General features: G+C 36.3%; 1 protein-coding gene across 1 annotated transcript; it reads right to left on the bottom strand.

The window, feature by feature from the left end:
* Positions 1-5: 5 nt before the first annotated feature.
* LOC755586 (probable ATP-dependent RNA helicase DHX37) lies at positions 6-20,411 on the bottom strand. The gene is made up of 29 exons (XM_030991555.1): positions 20,027-20,411; positions 18,924-19,024; positions 18,202-18,595; positions 17,396-17,544; positions 16,841-16,930; positions 16,282-16,378; positions 15,813-15,926; positions 15,047-15,148; positions 14,500-14,583; positions 14,022-14,121; positions 13,708-13,873; positions 13,000-13,114; positions 12,330-12,530; positions 11,628-11,752; positions 11,141-11,237; positions 9,956-10,021; positions 9,429-9,507; positions 8,873-9,018; positions 8,256-8,300; positions 7,794-7,856; positions 6,637-6,793; positions 6,055-6,122; positions 5,509-5,561; positions 4,860-5,020; positions 3,967-4,104; positions 3,440-3,534; positions 2,827-2,900; positions 1,868-1,965; positions 6-1,300 (listed from the first exon to the last, which is right to left on the bottom strand). Exons 1-29 carry the CDS (start codon positions 20,336-20,338, stop codon positions 1,212-1,214), a joined length of 3,579 nt encoding a protein of 1,192 aa, XP_030847415.1. The 5' UTR covers positions 20,339-20,411; the 3' UTR covers positions 6-1,211.
* Positions 20,412-20,428: the final 17 nt, after the last annotated feature.

Raw genomic sequence — 20,428 nt, 5'->3', positions numbered from 1 at the left:
AATGATTTGTTGTTACATATTCATTTATTAAAAAACAAACATCACTAGGTTGTATCTTCATAAAGATATATAATGATTTACAAATCTCATGACATGATATTCAAGTGGATAATTGCACTTGAGATGTCAAAAACTTTTAAATAACATCCAAGTCTACTTCATCATATGCTTGGACAACTGCCAATATATTTCCAGGGTGGAATTTTGGAAATGATTTAATCTGGATTAAAGTGATATTGTTTTGATCATCATACAATTTATATTGTGACTTTCACTGGTGTTTACACCAGTCTTTCACCCATCCAGAGTCATTAACTTGAAACTTGTTATGATGAAATCATTTCACTAATAACAAGAGAAAAAATTTCACAAAGTTTCTAGAAAGATGTAAGATTTGAGAATTTTTGAGAATATTTTCTTTCCTATTCCTCAGACCAGGATATAAAGCATGGTAATCAAAGAACCCACTATTGTGGTCTGAGTATTTCAGGACCTTGATAATTTAAGTTTTAACATGCACTAACCAAAATCATTATTTTGGTGTTCAATTTTGGGGAACCATATCTTGAATTTGGGCAATTAATATGTTGCCTTACAAGGACAACCACAAATTTAGGCCAGTGCCTAAAGAGATGAGATTGATCGCAAGTCCTTGACTAAATTACAAACTTACAACTCTTATCCCTGTTACAGTTGTAATCTATATCAAGTTGCGATCAATTCAAATCAATGATACCAATCCCACCTGTTTATTAGACTGTGCTTAGGTTTATCATTGCAGGCAAACCCTGATAAATCCAATTGTACATAGCACCATGCAAAATCCTTTGTATAAAAATTGGGAGTAAGGAATCCTGGCTATATCTTCATTAGAGCCAGAATTTTGAAAGAAATAACCAATGTAATCATGGTTTGGAAGGTTCATGATGCAGTATTTCCACAAGGAGGGTTTGGTGGGGACTGATGGTCCACCTGGAGAATAACTGGTTGCCATGACAATGAGAACATGCCTGTATGGAGAATGGTCTCGCTCATCTAGTCTGACTACCATGACAACATCAGGTCTATATAATAATAATAATAGTGGGTTCTTGCATAGCGCTCATATCTGTAAGACTTGACACTCCTGGCGCTCCACAATTATTCATGGATCACTCATCCATTCATATACTTGTTGCCATGATGATATCAAGTCTGTATGGGGAATGGCATCACTCATCTAGCTTGATCGGAGGCCATGACATCATCAGGTCCGCATGCAGATCTTTGGGTAACCATTCTTGGTAGGCAAGTAGCAAGTCTGATTGAAAGAGAAAACCAACACAATTACATTGAAGCAAATTTCTGAATAACATGTAATTCATTGATCTAATTCACCACCAAGCTCAGGAACTATTAAAAAAACTTGTATCTGAATATGTGGGGAATTGAAGCATATTTCGTAAGAAGAAATTCACATCTCTGCCGGCTAAAATCATGTATCTGGCACAAAGACCTCTCCTCAATCCATTGTCAGAGCTGCCAACAATTCCGTTTCTCCCAGACTTTTCTGCCTTGGAAGGGTGTCGTGCGTGGTTGTAAGTTTGTTTTAATGAAATCCTTTTTTTTGCTTGAAATTCTTTTTTTTTGGTCGCACAAGGTTGGCAGCTCTGCATTGTACAATGCTGGTTAATGCTCTTTCAAAAATTTCATTTCTTTCTCCCCCGCCCCTCTCTCTGGGAAATATGAAAAGAAATACTAATGAGCAAGGAAGAGAACATCATACAGCGTAATGAGAGCCAGAAGGGTGTTATCTTTTTACAGAGACTTAACACCCTTCTGGTTCCCAACAGATGATATTTGCAATGTATACACATGAAATACTTACATTGTCTGTCTTTTCTCCATACTTCAATGAGTGATGATTTGTTATATACTCCTTTCCCTGCCAGGGCTTTCAGTATGACCTCTGTTCTTGGTTGAAGTCTGTAAATGTACAATCATCATGGAGGATAGATAATTAGAATTAACAAATTTGAATTTTCAGAGCAATTTTCAAGTCTAGTTTTAATAGATATGCAAAAAATCTTTTACTGATCTTCAATCACAAGATCGATCAAACAATCTTTATATACTGAGTGCAAGTCATATAATTCTCTACAACAATCAAAAATTCTCCCATCAAAGACAATTTTTTATTTAAATATCAATTAAAAATCACAAAATACATTTTTAAAAAAATGCATCTTAAATGAATAGATACCTGTATCACAGAAAAAAGGAAATAAAAAGGTAAGAAATAACAATGAAAATTCCCAAAACAAAGATAAATGAGCTTATGGTACATGTACAAAGACAAAACAGTACATATTTAATATTTAATTTATTTTTCATTTAATTTTCAGGTTTTCTTCATGTTTAAATTTGTATTACCTGAATTTACAATGTATTACATGTAAGCTATGTAGGAATTGTGTATCATTATTGTTGTTTGTAATTAATTATTTTCATGTATCAGGCATAAATGTTCATTTCTATTCCGCCCTTTTCCTTCTTTTCTAAGCGCATAGGGACTTTCTTTATGTGAGTGATATGCACTATACAAATAACGTTCATTATTATTATTATTATTATTACATCTAGGAGACAGATTAATACAGACAGGTGCAGAGATACAGAGGGTACAAAAAAGGTATCTGGTGTAAAATGTGCAAAAACAATGAGAGACAGAGAGGGACAGAGTGAAACAGGCAAAAAGTATGCATTAAAAATGGAGGAAAAGAGAGGGGCACCCCCCCCCCCCTCCTTTCCCCACACACAAAAGAAAAAAGAGACTGGTATACTTACTTTGCCCATGTTTTGATCATAGTACTGGGCGTGGATAGAAGAGATGGGGTAAACTTCTTCAGTCCAGGTATCACCTAAAACAACATAGAAGAGAATAAGTAATCACTGCTCTCCATAATCAGATAGGTAAAACATATGTAATCATTTATCACTTCATAATAACTTATCAATTGTTTAAAAATATCAACTGTTATTCAGTATAAGTATACTGAATAACAGTTGATATTTTTAAACATGAGAGAAATATATTAACAATTCTTGCTAATTTTTCTTCATAGTATGATGAATTCTGGAGGATATTGAGAAATTGTATAAAAGTATCATAAAACACAGTGAGTGCGTCTAAATGACTAGAAGTTCCATCAGACAGTTGTATATGAACGACTTTTAGTTTCCAGTATTTAGGAGGGGAATTATGTTGAGTGACTGAAAGCTTTAATCCCGGCTGCAACAGAAAATGAAACATTACGAAAATGAACTTGTATGTCACATATTAGGTGAATTAATATCTAAACAGTCAAGTGAATCGGCCGTTTCAATTTATTGCATGAATTCATATATTTCTGGATTTCACCAGTCCTAAATAATGCACTGCCTTTAATATCATACCCACCTTTCCCTCTAGAAGAAATCTGCCAAACCATTTGACTTTGTCGAGACTCTTCGGGTAGTCCAACTCCTGGGCTGGAAGAGGCCATGCATTCCTCCCTGGGTGAAATAACAACAACAATTATTATTATTTCATTTTCCATTTCATTTCATTCTCCATAAAAAAACATTCAAACATACAAACATGATACAGATAAAAATTTAATTACAAGAAAAATACAAAGGGAAGGAGCAAACAAAATTTTATGGGAATGTGGGTTAACAAAAAGGGCAATTAGCCTTATGAATTGTATACATCTATAGCGCGCATTTGCTTTACAAAATTATATTCTAGTATCCATTTGAATAAGAGCACAAATAACACTGTAGAGAACAATTTAAGTAGTGATAAGCACATTTTAAGGGTACCTTTCTTATAAATTGTCTGCATGCACAGTTTCAGAATTTATGAAGTACACAGAACTGAAAACTTTTGGTGATACAGTAAGAAATATGTTTTGGCAATATTGTACAAAAAAGGTTTCTGCTTACCGAATGTACAGGTCATGTGACATTTGACTGTACCCGATGAAGAATGGTATGAAGGGGAAGGTTCTTCAAGAGGCTTGGAGAAAGTACAGAGGTTAGGAAAGAGAACTGGTAACCACTCTCTTTCAACAGCAGTAACACCTGAAATAACATGAAGAATGAAGAATATAGTCAAAGAACTTTCATACATTCAAACCAAACTTACAGAGACTGTTCAATACTGCAAATAAATCATATATTATGCTACATAGCCTTGGTTGAAAATATAAAACAGTTGAGTAATCAGAAAAGAAAGATTAGACAATCAAGCTGGCTGTCCCAAACATGTGTCGAGCAACTGAACATGTGATTTCAGTGAATGTGATTTCAAACACATTTCTGTGGATTCGTTCACACTGCGTTGATCCAAACGATTGATCTATTGCGCAACAACTCAGATTTGATCTTTTCACACTTGTTTTGCTTAACCTCGTACTTTGCTTAGCCCCGTACTATCCTTAACCCGAACTAACTTTTTTGGCTGTTCTCACTGCAGTTCGTTAGCCCCGTTCTAACTGCATAGCGCGAATATTCATTAATTGGCTCCATTGCGTAGTACCGGACTATCTTTCCTTTCTGTTCTCATTCATTTTGATTGGCACCACAATTGTGGGGTTAGCCCTGCTTTTTTGCAGGGCCAACTAACCCCGTACTATAGGTGGGGCTAGCCCACTTTGGTAAATATGTGTCTGAACAGAAAGTGGAATAAGCTTAACCCCTTAGTAAAGGTTGGGTTAAGACCCCCTTTAACCCCACCTATATTCCAGGGTTAGGTAAAACCGACTTAGATTCAGGCAGTTTCTTCTGCAATGCAGTTCCCATCATCAACATTCATGATACACTATAACAAAACTGACCTCTCATGTAAGGCTTGGTGGTCTCAATGATCTCCTGGTAAACGACATAGTCCGGCAGCTGCTTGAAAAGAGCAGAGTTGGGGTGGATGAAAACAGCTCCCTCTATGCCCACACTCTGATAACCTCCTCGCTCGAAGCCCTCCTGATCAGCTGACATACGTCTGATGGTTAGAGACAAATGGTGGGTTATGTTCAAGGAATTACAATAGGGTTATCGATAAGCATGGCTTCACTAAAAAAAAAATGGAGCTTTTCCAATTTACATGATACAGTGAAACCAGTCTATAAAGACCACCCACAGGAAACAAGCACAGTGGTCTTTATAAGCAGGTGGTCTTTATGTACAGGTCCCTTTAATACATGTTTTAATGAGAAAACTTTTTCATGGGAAACAAAAAATGTAGTCTTTGTAGACAGGTAGTTTTTCTATACAGGTGGTCACTAAAGCAGGTTTGACTGTATATGGAAAACCATTGGTCAAGGAAAAATACTTCTCTTACAGAAAAAAGGACATTTTTTAAATGAATAATAGCGGTATACATCAGCTAATATTTTGCAATGTACTTACACAGCAATTTGTCTGGTTACATAAGATCTGGACCACTTTGCAAAGAATCACAGACAAAATTTCATGAAAGAGAATACTTACTTTGCTACATGGTGTCCAAGGCCTGCTAAGACAATCTGACGAAGCATCTTCACCTGAAAATAAATATAAGGAAAAGGAACGACGATCTAAGATTAATACCAAATGTTATGTTAATTACATGTATGAGGCAATGAAGAAGATTTGGAATCCAACCCATTTTGGGGGGGGGGGGGGAAAGCTTCATTATTTCAGACCTACTGTAGTTTACATCCATGTATTACAAATAAGATCCCACAAGGTTCCTATTTCCGTTTTTTTTTAAGTATCACATTTTTAAATCTATGAGCCATCGATAAATTTTATGAAGAAAAACATTCACATTATCAAAGATTATTTGATACATTACTTTGGGCAGTTTGCTTTTCCCCTTCCCAGTTACATGAGGCTTCCAAATAGTCAATAACTTTAAATATAATGAAAGTCAGCCAAATATATCTATACACTTTCCTTCAAGCATTCTTTCATCTCTAGCTAAAAGTCATATCAGCATTTTAAAACTTCTTTTTAGTCACGGCACCCTTGTTGAAAAACACTGGGTCATATTACCTGAGTGGAAGTGGGTGGGGACATCTTAGGATCCATGAAGACTCCACAGTCGGAATCAACAGAATTCACTGAAAGAAAAGAAATTAGAATAGAGGATTAAAATGAGCTTGAATGACATACCATAAGTACTCTGTCTTACATTTTATTTAAAGAGATGACAGATTGATATATCAAAATGACAGTAATCACGTCACGCTGTGAGCTTATCTTTCCGTTTGACTTCATGTTAGTGTTCTTTTCATGCTTTTTCTCTCTTTCCTTGCACTTTATCATCCTGAAATTAGCAGAGGCAGTTCATCACTCAGCAAGATTTTGACACTTTCTTATTGTGTTTTGATGATGCAAAACTCATATGATAAACACATAATATTATCATTACATAATCAGTCATTCAGTAAGACAGTTTCTTGCAAAATGCAAATTGCATGATTGATACTCAATAACATCTTTAAATTCTCTTCCTCTATGGTCTACTGTAACAGCAGAAAATTTGTGACACAACTTGCACAATTTGAACCAATCGTTAAATTCATAAACATATTGATAGTGTCTGGTTTTACAGGGAAATGATTTGAAGCTTACCTGCGTTGGTAAGAAGTCTCCTCAGTTTTCTGATCTCGACCATAGCCTTGTATCTTAGACCATGTGAAGCACAGAAGCCAGGGGTGCAGCCAACATACTCTGATGCACCCACCGCACCCAACAACACCATCAGGTCTCCTAGAAGAGCATTGTCACCCTAGGAAAGAAAATAAATGGGGCAAAGACTGGTTACTTTCTCATATAGGGTATATTTAAATCCTGTTTAATCTACCGATTTTTAATCTTAAGTATGGACTTGTATCTGAGACCGTGTGAGGCACAGAAGGCAGGGGTGCAGCCAGCATACTCTGATGCACCCACTGCACCCAACAACACCATAAGGTCTCCTAGAAGAGCATTGTCACCCTAGGGGAGAAAATAAGAGGGGTAAGGGCTGGTTACTTTCACATTAAAATCATAAATAAAACCCATCTAATATAATCATGTCTAATCTCCATAATGGCTTTGTATCAGAGACTAAGTGAAGCACAGGATCACAGCCCCCAGCATCACCATCACGTCTCCTAGAAGAGCACTCTTCCCCTACAGGAGGCAAGGATTGGGAAATGGCTAGTTACTTTCATATTTACAGGTAGGTCGAATGTAAAGGTTATACAACACTTGCGATTATTGCTCCACTGCCCGCTTCTTTAATGATAAACCTAAAACTAACCCTACACCTAATTATCCCTTAAAGCCCATCTGTACTAGTTTGACCAGGGGGGATTAGACCTCCCTGCAAGGTCAATGACAGGTGGATATCTCATCAAATCAGCTCTCAATTAACATGAGAAAAAGGGGATCGTCACAGGGGACCAACAGGCACCGATTAGGCAGTGTTTGCTATATAGAGGGCGCAAGTAGCTATAAGTAGTGCAGTGGGGCTTTAAAAACCCTATCACAACTCTCACTCTAACCCTACATCTCTGGTGACATAAAGCCAAGAGCAAATGTAATTGCAGCATCTGAAGCTTCATTAAATGACCCCTTTTAGCCATCTAGCAAAATGGAATTATAACATTTAAGTAAAAATTGTAACATCTTGGAAGTCTCCATCAAGCTGTGAGTAAAACTGTTCACAATCACTTCATGTATTTGCTTTTATATATGTTCATAGAAGAATAATGTTGAAAAGAGAGTAAAGATCCATCACATACCTTTCCAGCCCAGATCTTTTTGTTGTGTGCCACTCTTGCTTGAAGCTTCTTGTGTGCTTCTCTCTGAAAGGATACAAGAAATACACATATCTCACAAAATCATACTGCTTTAATTTTGATTTGTGTTATTTACACACTTTAACTGAATGTTTACTGACATTTTATAAAAAAGGAATTTCATTTTAAAACGAATCATTGTCTCTATATATTTTTTTTCATATGACTAATAATATTAATAGATTAATAATATAAGTTTATTTTATACATCTTATAATTAAAATGAAAACAAATGGCTTGTATATCAAATTTCAGAGACCACTTGGGGAAAATGTAAAGAAATCAACATGATAGAGATCTATAACAGTTTTTTTAATATTTATTTTCTATTACTGTAGACTTATAATGATCAACTAATCATAAAACACAAAAAAGAATTTTCATCAATGTTGAGATACCACTTACCTCTGCATCTGTGTGTCCTTGCATTGAGCTCTCCTCAAAGATTTCCTGAATTAGTCAAACATACACACAAACAATGCAATCACTGATACATTTAAAGGTTATGCAAATTTTTGGGAAATTTTGAAAATTGGGAGGATAGTGATTTTTTACATTTTACATTTGGATGCCCCTGTGGATGTAATATAAGCACTAGAAAATTGATCCCCTAAAACACTTCTGCTTTCAACAAAAATTGAATATCAAAATTTACCGGTGCTCCCGGTAAAGTAACTTATGATAAATTTCAAATAGCGCCTACGGCCATACAATGGTAGCTGCGACCATGAAAATGTCAGAATATGCAGTTGTGATATATAATTTCCAAACGGGAATAGCCAATCAGTCGATTTTAGTCAAGAAACATCGTTTTATAGCTGAAATAATATATTGACCTTGAGAGGAAGCTATACAACATAAAGAGTTTATTATTTACAATTTCATCACTTTAGACTCGATTTCTACTGAGACAACGATCACTGATTATTATAGGATCGCATATGCTTCCAATATGTTCATTTGAACCGAATTCATGACCCCATACCAAAACTTTGACTGTGACTCTGCATGCTGGTACTTACCCTGACTGTGAGGGCTGATACTAGAGCTATGACATAGGGCAGACATCCCTCCTGCTGACCGAGTGAGATCATCTTAGCATAGCAGGGGGCTACAGGCAAACACGCCATAGCTCGACCAACATCTGTGATCCTTGTACTGAAGAATTCTGTTATGTGCCATATCAAAAAGAGATATCAATAAACAGATATCGGCAGCAATTTACACTACTAACATATTTCATATCCATAGCGGATGAAACATAACACCACAAAAGCTGTTTATAATAGAAAATATATGTAATATACAACTTAACATGACAATAAATGGAGAAAGTAAATTGGAATGTTGATGTTAATGTATCTGACGCTGCAATTCGGATGTACATGTAAATATACAACCACAAACTCATCATCATAACTTAATCAATCTAACAGTATTTTCTTTTCCGGCCTAAAACAAGCTAAATTGCATTCCTTTACAAGTTACTCCAACCGTCATTGGTACTCCCAGAAAAATCATACCGTTATCATAAAGAGAGGAAAAACCAATAAATTTCAAAATCAAAGTGTTGTTTACCTTTCTTCATATCTCTGAATCTCTTTGGCTTGGGAGGTTGTTCTAATGCACCTAGGGCGATCAGCAACCTTTCTGCAGCCTATTAAATAAAAAGTATTGCATATAAGATATCAGACACATGTTGAATTTTACAAAGATATCAAGAGGTATCAGCATTTCAGTGCACTCTGTGCCACATGGAAAAGGGATCATTAGACTTAAAATATCACATGATTCATAATCACATTGCATGGAACAATTCGAATCTTTACAATCAGTTTTACAATCTTGATATACACTCATTTTTTAAGAAAATGACAATCGCCAACAAAATATGGAATTCAGACCTTAATGAGCCAACACATTTTTTGATAATTGTCATTAATGAACTTTTTTATTACTTTCAACACTATCATTAATTTATAAATTGACTTGAAATATATTATTTGGGTATAACCGTCTAGATAAATGTAACTTTCTGACATGGTTGAACACTCAGATTCTTGAGTAGGATTTGTGGTTAAGATGCTTAATTTTTCCTAGCTTACCTTCAAACTCTCTTCATCTGGACATGTTGGGAAAGGAAAGTTCACGACCTTGTCTATGCCCATATCCTAAAATTAAAACAAAAAGGAAACATATGACCAATATGAACTTGGGTTTTACTCAATACAACACAGTGTACTCTGGATAGACCAGTTCATGGAAAGCATATTTTGAAATGATGCTTGTTTGAATAAAATTGTCAGCAAAGCAGGGAGATCTCTTTAAACTTTTGATAACTGCTCTGAAAGAAATGGATGTGCTCCATGATTGTTTCTATCATGAAAACAATATTTCACAACGAGTTTAGTTCAAACAATGAAATGACCTTTACTGATACTTACTTATGCTCAAATTTTAATTACAGACTGGAGTGTCTTACATTCATGTAAAGCTAATCTGGACTTCTGAAAATGTAATAATAGGTCTAGAAAACCTCTTTAAAAGTCATTCTGAATTACCTGAAGATCCTTTCGAGTCGACAATATATAATCCACTGATATAATTCTGTGCATATCCTTGCACTGAAAATTTGTAATTTCACTTTAATACAATTCAATTCAAATCATTTTCAATTCCAAATCATTCAAACAATTAAAACAGACCAATATGAACTTGGGTTTTACTCAATACAACACAGTGTACTCTGGATAGACCAGTTCATGGAAAGCATATTTTGAAATGATGCTTGTTTGAATAAAATTGTCAGCAAAGCAGGGAGATCTCTTTAAACTTTTGATAACTGCTCTGAAAGAAATGGATGTGCTCCATGATTGTTTCTATCATGAAAACAATATTTCACAACGAGTTTAGTTCAAACAATGAAATGACCTTTACTGATACTTACTTATGCTCAAATTTTAATTACAGACTGGAGTGTCTTACATTCATGTAAAGCTAATCTGGACTTCTGAAAATGTAATAATAGGTCTAGAAAACCTCTTTAAAAGTCATTCTGAATTACCTGAAGATCCTTTCGAGTCGACAATATATAATCCACTGATATAATTCTGTGCATATCCTTGCACTGAAAATTTGTAATTTCACTTTAATACAATTCAATTCAAATCATTTTCAATTCCAAATCATTCAAACAATTAAAATAAAACTTGGAAACTATCTTTGTCAGTGGGATGATGTACATCCGGCAAAACAAATGTAAATGAATGAAAATGAAGTGCTGCACTTACTTTCATCTGCAGGATGAGGTCTTCAACAGGTCGCCTGGTGATCTCAGGGGGGTCAAAGGTCTCAAAGTCATTCCCAAAGACAGCGGATGAAAACAACCTGATCAAAAAGAACAGATAAACAAGACCAACAAATAGATCAGTTAATCAGTTTGAGGTTTTAAGCATTCAAATGTAATCAAGATTGATACATAACAACACAAATATCAAAATGTCCTAGAAATAACACCTCTCATAAAGCATTCAGGAACAAACACCTAATGCAGACCAAGACGTAAACTGCCAAGAGGCAAAAGCGCTCAGTATACAAATATAATTTCTGAGTATCAAATTTCACATCATTATTGAATTATAATCATTCTCTCTATTTTCTAATAAAGATGTATCTAGTATACAACCTATGAATTGTGTATGAACTCATTTAGATTACATTTTCCCTATTCAGGATGACCCTCGACCCCATCCTTGTCATTGTCATGATCACTGTTACCTGTAGCAGTGTCCAGGTTCCGTCCTACCAGCTCGCCCTGCTCTCTGATTGCCCGAGGCCTTAGATGTCCAGTCAACCTTGAAGGAGGACACACCTGTGACCTTGTCATAGAAACGCCTTTTGACCTATAAGACAAGTTCAGCAAAAGGACAAAATAAGGAATAACGATCTGTAAAGCATACATACACTGAAAAAATAGTTATAAAGGCAGGGTTCTGCTGAATAAGCCTTTACTTTCACAAAGGTTTTCTTTTTGTGAATTTCTTAATTGCTGAGTAGTCTGTGTTATTTATTGCAAAAACAACAATTCACACAAAAAGTCTATGTCAGTGACATGCATGAAAAATTCTGTAGGTGAAAATATTGGCTTACACAGTAAATCATGATGTCTATCATGAAATTTAAACACATTTCTAAATGCATACATACATTGTCAAGAAAGATCCACCAATATCATCATAATTATATAACAAGGTAGAGCAGTGCTCTCATAATCCGGTGACCCGGGTTCGAAACCAAGGCGATGCGCTAGTGCCCTTTGGTAAGGCATTAATCCACATTACCAGGTCACTCGGAGAGGACCTAAAGCCGTTAGCCATCTGGTTGCTTACCTAAAAGCTATATAATTTCTTAGCAGTCAGGTAAAATAACCACCAATATCATCATAATCATATACCATCATACAAATATAACTTGACATACCCTGCCAGTGTCTACGACATATTTGATGCCTGGGATAGTGAGGGAGGTCTCTGCCACGTTGGTTGCCACAACGACCATTCTGCTGCCCTCTGGGGGTGGTTGGAAGACCTGGGCCTGTCTGTGAGGGGCCAGCAAGGAGTACATGGGAAGGACGTGCATCGGGACCTGGTCCTCGGCAGCCTCTGAGTCCAGGACCTTCTCCTGTTGTTGAGGAAAAATAGAGGCAAAGGACAAGCTATCACTTCTGTTACAAGACTAAATTGAAAAGCTTTATTTTTTTTGTTTAAATGTTAACTTTTTTTATATTGTTACATTCTTCTTGCAAATAATCATGCAACTAAAAATGTACATGGACTGAAGCTGTAAAGAATATGTTAAAAAGTAGCCAATTGGTGTATAGAAAACAGTAATTTTGAACTATTCAACATGTTGTCATTTAAAAGATTGACTGTTTTATTTTCCTTTTAAAATCACTGAAAGAAGGCACATGGTAACTTAACAAAAAGTGGACTCACTTAAGGCAGCAAACTTTCATCACTGTCTGCTTGTGTATAAGGACTATAGTTAGGGCTTTATGTACAGTTTGAGCCAAAATACAAAATAAGAGCAGTTAAACTGTGCATACGAAATTGTAAATATTAAGAAAAAGGATTATATTGTTTGCACCTACCTCTTCATCTTTAACTTCATCTTCAAGTTCTTCCTCTGACTGGTCGTCACTGTCGACATCACCATCCACTTCATCATCGACATCATTCTCCACATCACGGGGCTGGGCTGAGTAACTGTAAAAGTAGCGTTGAACAACAAATAGAAATAGTGTGTAAATGCTTAAAATCAAACTAACTATATTCCAGTTGAATAATGTTTTGTTGGGTTACATAGAAATAGTGTGTAAATGCTCAAAATCAAACTAACTATATCCAGTTGAATAATCATTTGTTGGGTTACATAGAAATAGTGTGTAAATGCTCAAAATCAAACTAACTATATTCCAGTTGAATAATCTTTTATTGGGTTGGTTCATTAACTTTATTTTTAAGCCAAAAATAAATGAATAGCAGAAGCATGAGCAGGAGATATAAATTGTTGTATAACCTGCGCCCACTTTTGTTGAACATTATTACCCTAGAAAACTTCATGTGAAAGAGGAAAAAAATAAAATCTTGTGAAGTCCAAAATTGCTGCTTGTTCTATACGAATTCAAATTTTGTAATAATTTAAAATCTGTCCATATATGCACCTTTTTTTTTTTAGAGAGAGAGATACAAATAAGGATAAAATACCAGTGTTGCCAATTTGAAGCATTGCCACTGATCCATTTATCCCTTTTAACATTCTTGTCTTGAACAGATTTAATAGGAGAAGACTGACGAACCTGTCCAAACTGATCTTGGGTAGTTTCCATTTCTTGAAAGCCTTCTTCTCTTCTTCCGCCTTCTTGAGATCTTCGTGAACTGGTTCCTGGTCTTCATCTGGGTCCTGGTCTTTATTAGGACCTGTACCTGATGTATCGGGCTCTCTCTTCGGACCTGCTCTCTTCCCTATAAAACGATATAACAGAGAGGTATGTAAAATAAACTTTAATTTGTAATTAGTCAAAATAATCACTGATTAAATTAAAAATAAGTACCGGTATGTAACTAATTTGATGATTGAAATGGATTCTTGTATGCGAAATGTTTCTCTTACCCACAGCCTTGAATTTACGGCAAAGTGTGTTGACCTCATGCTGACCGGTAACAAAGACAAGGATGCCCCCTGGTGGCAACGTCCGGTGAATTTTTAAGACCTGAAAAGAAGAGAGAAAGGGAGAGAGATAATTGTCGATTGCTCCATACCCAATGGTAGAATATGTTGCTGGTTAAATCATTGATTTCCATCCTTCCAAACTTCTATAGACTTTTGTATTTATATCTCACTGAAAACATGCCTCTTGGTAATATGTCTTTTTTTCTCTTGTAATTTTCATCACTGAATATTTCTATTCCAAATATTGGGGTCATGCTGTCAAGTCATTGTCGTCAAATCCCAAATGATACAAAAGAAAAACACATTACAGTAACTAGGTAAACCTAATAATTCTAATAACATAACTGGACAATCCATAATGAGTTTGCGGTAAACTTGATGACTTTTTGCAAAGTTTAATTTCTTTATGGATCCTTACCTTTCGATGTACTTCAGTGATGTAGTCTTCTACAGGTGTGCGCTTGTTGAAATGAATAGTCACTGGAAACTGTCGAGATTCAACCTTTAGAAGAAGAAAAAGGACAGTATGATATATTTAGCCTTTTTATTGGATTTGAAAACTCCTAACAAAACTCTAGAGCTGAGGGCTGATTCCATTGCAACCCATGCAAAAAAACCTGTGCAATTTTACTCTCCCCCCCCCCCCCCCCAAAAAAAGGGGGAACTTTCAAACTGTGATACTTATGGAACAATTTTAATGATATAAATTAAACTAACTGCTCTTATACAACACCTAACCAGATAATGACTAACCAAAGCGCTTCCAGTGTATTATAATCCTGGTAAAGTGGATTCAATTTTAATTCTACACTATACAGTGAACACTCATCAATGCACTAGAAAAACCACCATATTTTACAGGCACGCACATACTACTCCAAGGACAATGACATTTGCATCCTACCAGGCACCCATCCTACACCTGGGTGGAGAGAAGCAGTGTAGGTAAATGAAAAGTTTAGTACCTTAATGACCGGAGGGGTGACCTTGAAAAGTCTCTTGTTCTCTGTGAAGTCTTCAACTCTCAGGGTAGCCGACATGATAACAAGCCTCAGAGGGTTTCCTTTCTGGAATGGAACAATAGACAAATACAACATACTTGGTGAATAAATAATAGTGAAAATCAGTTGAACCTTGAAGTGAAAAACTTGTTTGTTTGTTTGTATTACCTGACTGCTAAGAAAGCATGTGTATGCTTGTAAGTAAGTAACCAACCAGGGGACAGACGGCTTAAAGTCCTCTCTGAGGGACTTGGTAATGATAATTAATGCCTAACCAAAGGGCATGAGCGCATTGACTTGGTTTGGAACCCGGGAGCTCGCGCCTCCTAGCTGTAGATAGGCATATGTTTCAAAAGAGAGTTGCATAATAGATGGAAGAGAGGATGAAAGTATTTCTTAAAGCGGACTGCCATCCTCATATTACATGTATAAGGTTACTTTCTACTAAAGCAACATAGAAACAGAAGACATGATAGGATGAAAGTTTAAGAAAATCTGATAAATATGAGAATCAAGCAAAATTGGAAACTCAGCCCTGCTGGTAGCCGATACAAAAAAAGATAAATGTCTCCTTTATATGGCAACTTGACCTTTCCAAGTATTTTGTAGATATTTAAACCAATCAGCTTTGCTTTATAACAAGTCTCACTCCCATTTGTATGGAACATCAAGAACTACACATTACTCTTACTTTGATCACAAAATGAAAGCATCTCATAAGATATCCTACCTTGTGTCTGAGTGGTACAATCCTAGAGAGTAGACCAATCAGAATGTCTGTATAGACACTCCTCTCATGAGCCTCGTCAATAATGATGACTGAGTACTTGGTGAGTAAGAAATCCTAGAAGAGGGAATAAAAAAAAATTAAAAAAGAGAAGTTGACAACAAATTAAAACTGTTCAATTTAGCTCATTTCATTCCAGGTATTAGTATAAGGTTAGCATTAGGATAAAGGTCAGGGTTAGGCTTTAGCATAGGCTTAACTTTATGATAAGGTTTGGATTAGGGTTGAATAAAGGTTAGGGTTAGCTTAGGCTCCAGGATCAGTGTAAGGATTGGGGGTAACTTATGTAATGGGATATTTTGCAGTTGGTCAAACATTTGTTTAAATCCAAAAACAAATAATACTCATATTTAGTCACTCCTACTGACATAAGGGTTCTAGAATAATTAATGATCTGGAATAGATCACTTACCTTCTGTACCTCCTTCATTAACACACCATCCGTCATGAACTTGATCTTAGTCTCATCTGAAACACTGCCAGCATAACGGATCTGGTACGAAACCACACTGTGAATGAAAGAAACACACAGTACAGCCCTGTAACTTTCACACACAAGACCACAGGCAAGACACCAAGACATCCAATTGTTTGTCCTTATTGTAGAACTAATATCAATTAATTATGACAACAAATGATAGCTTGATAATCTAGCAGTAGGCATCTATAAATTGCAACAAAAAAAAAAAAAAATGTAGATGAAATGTAATGTTGGCAAATTTCATTAAAAATGTTAATCCCCAGTACCTTTCCAGCCCCCCTCCCCCCCCCCCCTCTCAAACACACACACACACACACAAAACATGCATGTTTTTTAAGTTGTAAACAGCTTTTCACCTCTCTCAAATGTGATTACAGTTGATCTTCACACACTTTTTTGTGATCAAAGAATACATGTATAATCAAAGAAGAATGCAATTTGTAGCATTGACTCCTAACTATTGAGCACAATTAAGAGACAATATTATTACCTGGTTGGTAAGTTCATCTCCTTGGCAACACGTTGTGACATACTGACTGCTGCTACACGCCTCGGTTCAGTTACACCTATCAAACCTTTCCTGCAAAATCACAAGAGAACATTCGTAAATAACAGCAATTTAGTTATTCAAAATCCATGCTTGCAATTTTAGCTTGCAACCAATAGTTTACTATGAAAAATAAAAGGACACTAAAGGGTTGTATCCGAAACAGAGGGAAAATGGATGTATATGACTGAAATGTTGTTGAACCTGGTAGGAATATATTCCTTGAAATGCTAGAGCGCCGTATGGCAGCCGTGCTAAAGCCAGGGTAATAATCGAGAGCGCCAGGAGGGTCAAATCTGACTGACATGAGCTCTATACAAGAACCCACTATTATTATTATTATTATTATTAACACATTCATTCTAACAAAGGATAGCAAAGGTTCATTATTAGATACATAAAAATGTGACTAGCACTATATTATCATGCCAATTTATTTTGCCACAGCATTTATTTTTAGACAGTTGACCATATCAAGAGTAAACAAAGGGTACTTACATCGCATAACCCGCTTCATATAAGAACTGAGGAACTTGAGTTGTCTTTCCACTCCCTGTCTCACCACAGATGATAACTACTGGGTTATCATGGATACCCTCCATCACCATCTGCTCCTCAGCAAGAATTGGCAATCTAAGCCTTGCCTCCTGCAATGAGAAAAAAATAACAACACAAATGTTTTTAGTTGATATCCAAAATATCTAGTACTTCAATTTCCTCTTTCATGCATATCCTTTTCAAGATTACCTTCCACAGAATTCAAGAGCTGTATTCAATCCACTTTTGGTATTTTGGACTGAGTTTGAAACTTTGAATAGAGTCAACTGTACCTCCTTCTTGATGCAATATACAGTGCTCAACTAAATAAAACCAACAAATATATTTAAAAGCAGATTTCCCAGATTTTACTTCACATTAATTGACATTGAAGGAGATGACCTCAACATACAACACAAATTAAAAACTAGTGATTTCAGACTGAATGTTGGGCCCCCTATCTCTTGAAGCCTGTATTTGGTCCTTGAGCTGCCCATAAGTATAGCAATGATTATGATATATTCTTCAGATGATCTAATATTACCTCCATCATCCAAGTATATTACAGCCACAAAGCAAAAAGTTTTAAACTACTGAAGCTCAGTATGCTCCCACGTATAACAAAAGAAAGATGTACATGAAGTACTACACACACTAAAGCTGGGGTAATTGTTGTGGAGCACCAGGAGTGTCAAGTTTGACAGACATGAGCGCTATACAACGACCCATAATAATACAATAATTGGTGATTGCTCAGGCCCACTTACCTGAATCTCTGGTGATCTCTTCACTTGAACATACATAGCTGGCTCGCTTTTGACATTGTCTTTCACTACGTTATCACTTTCACTTTTAGTTCTTGCTTTGTTATCATCTGAAGCACTAGCAGAATGTTGCTCTTTATCAATAGTCCTATAAACAGATGCACTGTTCTTGTCTTCATGAAGGCTCGATTCTCCATCATCTAAATCACTTCCTTGTTCCTGCATTTCTTCTCCTTTGTCTCCCTCCTCCTCCTCCACTTCCTCCTCCTCCTCCTCAGATGACGATGATGCATCATCTTCATCACCATCACTGCCATCATCCTGCTTTCCCATTTTCCTTTTCTTGTTACTGCCACTGATACTGTTGATTTTCACTGGTCCAGTGTTATCTAGTTTCCTGTAAGAGAGAAAGATAAATTGCCATTAATCCGAGCCAAATAAAAATATATCCACATCTTCATAAGATCTAAGAATAATATTCTCCACTGTAATTCAAGTTTCCACTATAAATTAAGCATGAGCTATCTTACTAGAAAACAAACTTAGAAATTATTGCACTTATCTAGTAATAATTACAATGTAGAGACTAGAGTGCTTCAGAACATTGTATTAAGTGCTAAACAAATGTGAATATTATCATTATTTTCTCTATATATGATTCAGTAATAAAAGAGCCCTGCCAAATTCAGAATCTTTTAACTTCCAAGGAGTTTATCTTGCTTTACCTTTTATTGATCTTCTGGCCAATATGTGCAAATGAAGTAAACCTTGCCATCTCTTCAGTAGAGGCTTGATGCTCAGCCAAAGAAGCAAGAATCCCAGCTCGCTGATATTTGGTTGGAAGGAAGATGAAAAATGAATATGTATGATATATCAGAAACTGTGAAATGATTGTGGCTGTGAACAAAAACCTGAAGCTGCTAAATGGAAAATGATTCCCATTTTAATAATCTTAGAACAACAAGGTCAGTTTCATTAATTAAGTGAAGAAAAGATTACTAAGGAAATGATTTTAAAAGGAATCCTTTGCAAGCGAGATTATAGTATGAGACTCAACATTTTAAATGAAAAAAAGCATAAAAGTGCAACAAGAGAGTTACATTCCAGATATTTTCTGAGTAATTTTCAAGGTGTCGTGGTCAAGTGGATACATCATCGGACTGTGGAGTCCCACTGCAGCCTCAAATGTCCTTTGGCAAGAGACATCTATCATGTTAAAAACCCACATGTATCAAATGTATTATTTTCCACTTGTTAGAAAGCAAAGTCTAATGTCACAGTAATGAGCCTTATCATCTTCTAAATTTATTATTTTCAATTAAAAAAAATATATATTAGAAATTATGAAGAACCTATTTAAGTCACCAGTGCAGTCTGCACCAATGGCAATGCTTTCGATAGATACAACTACAAGAGCCAAAGCCAGACACAGAGAGCAAGATAGCTTAAAATAGAGGTCACTCAGGTCAGAGAGGAAGGGGAGAAGGACAAGGAAGAGAAGGATAAGGAAAAGGAGGATGATCAAGGATGATTGAGGGGGAGGGGGAGGGAGAGGAGAGGGGGGAGGAGGAGAGGAAGAGGAGAGGAAGAGGAGAGGAGAGGAGGAGGAGAGGAGGAGGAGGAGTGGAGGGGAGGAGGAGAGGAGAGGGGAGGAGGAGAGGGGAGGGGAGAGGGGAGAGGGGAGGGGAGAGGGGAGAGGAGGAGAGGAGGAGAGGGGAGAAGCGAAGACAAGAACATGAAGAACGTGAAGACTATCTTATTCTTAATCAAAAGACTGCCGAATTCTGAAGTTGAACAGCAGAATGAACACTTAATTTATTTTATTTACCTTCCCTTTCTTTTCTTTCTGCTCCAGTACTTTCTGTAGTTTTTTCCGTTGTTTCTTGCTGAGTTGCCTAGGCTGACTTTGCTCTCCCTTCCATTTTTTCGTCTCTATATTCGCCTTCTTGCCCGGCAGCATGAGCGCATTGCTGTCCAACTCACTGCCATGACTTGTACCCCGAAGTTCCGGGGCAGACAGCTGATGGCCCTCCGCCGCGATGTCTACGGCCACGCATGGAGTTTGATGTGCTTTCCTGACCTCTGAATCATCGACAACTTGACGTGCCCTAGCGTTGAAAAAGCGTTTCCTTTTCCCCATATTAGTCTTGTGCTCGATTTTTGTTCATGAATTATTACAAATACATATTAAACAACTTTCTATTTAATAAGAATCGTGGACGTGGTAGGC

This window comes from Strongylocentrotus purpuratus, unplaced genomic scaffold, assembly GCF_000002235.5.
Source record: "Strongylocentrotus purpuratus isolate Spur 01 unplaced genomic scaffold, Spur_5.0 spur5_scaffold_2, whole genome shotgun sequence".
NCBI classification, from domain to species: domain Eukaryota; kingdom Metazoa; phylum Echinodermata; class Echinoidea; order Camarodonta; family Strongylocentrotidae; genus Strongylocentrotus; species Strongylocentrotus purpuratus.
The sequence above is the reverse complement of the archived record's forward strand: the minus strand, read 5'-3'. Positions and strand labels throughout refer to the sequence as shown.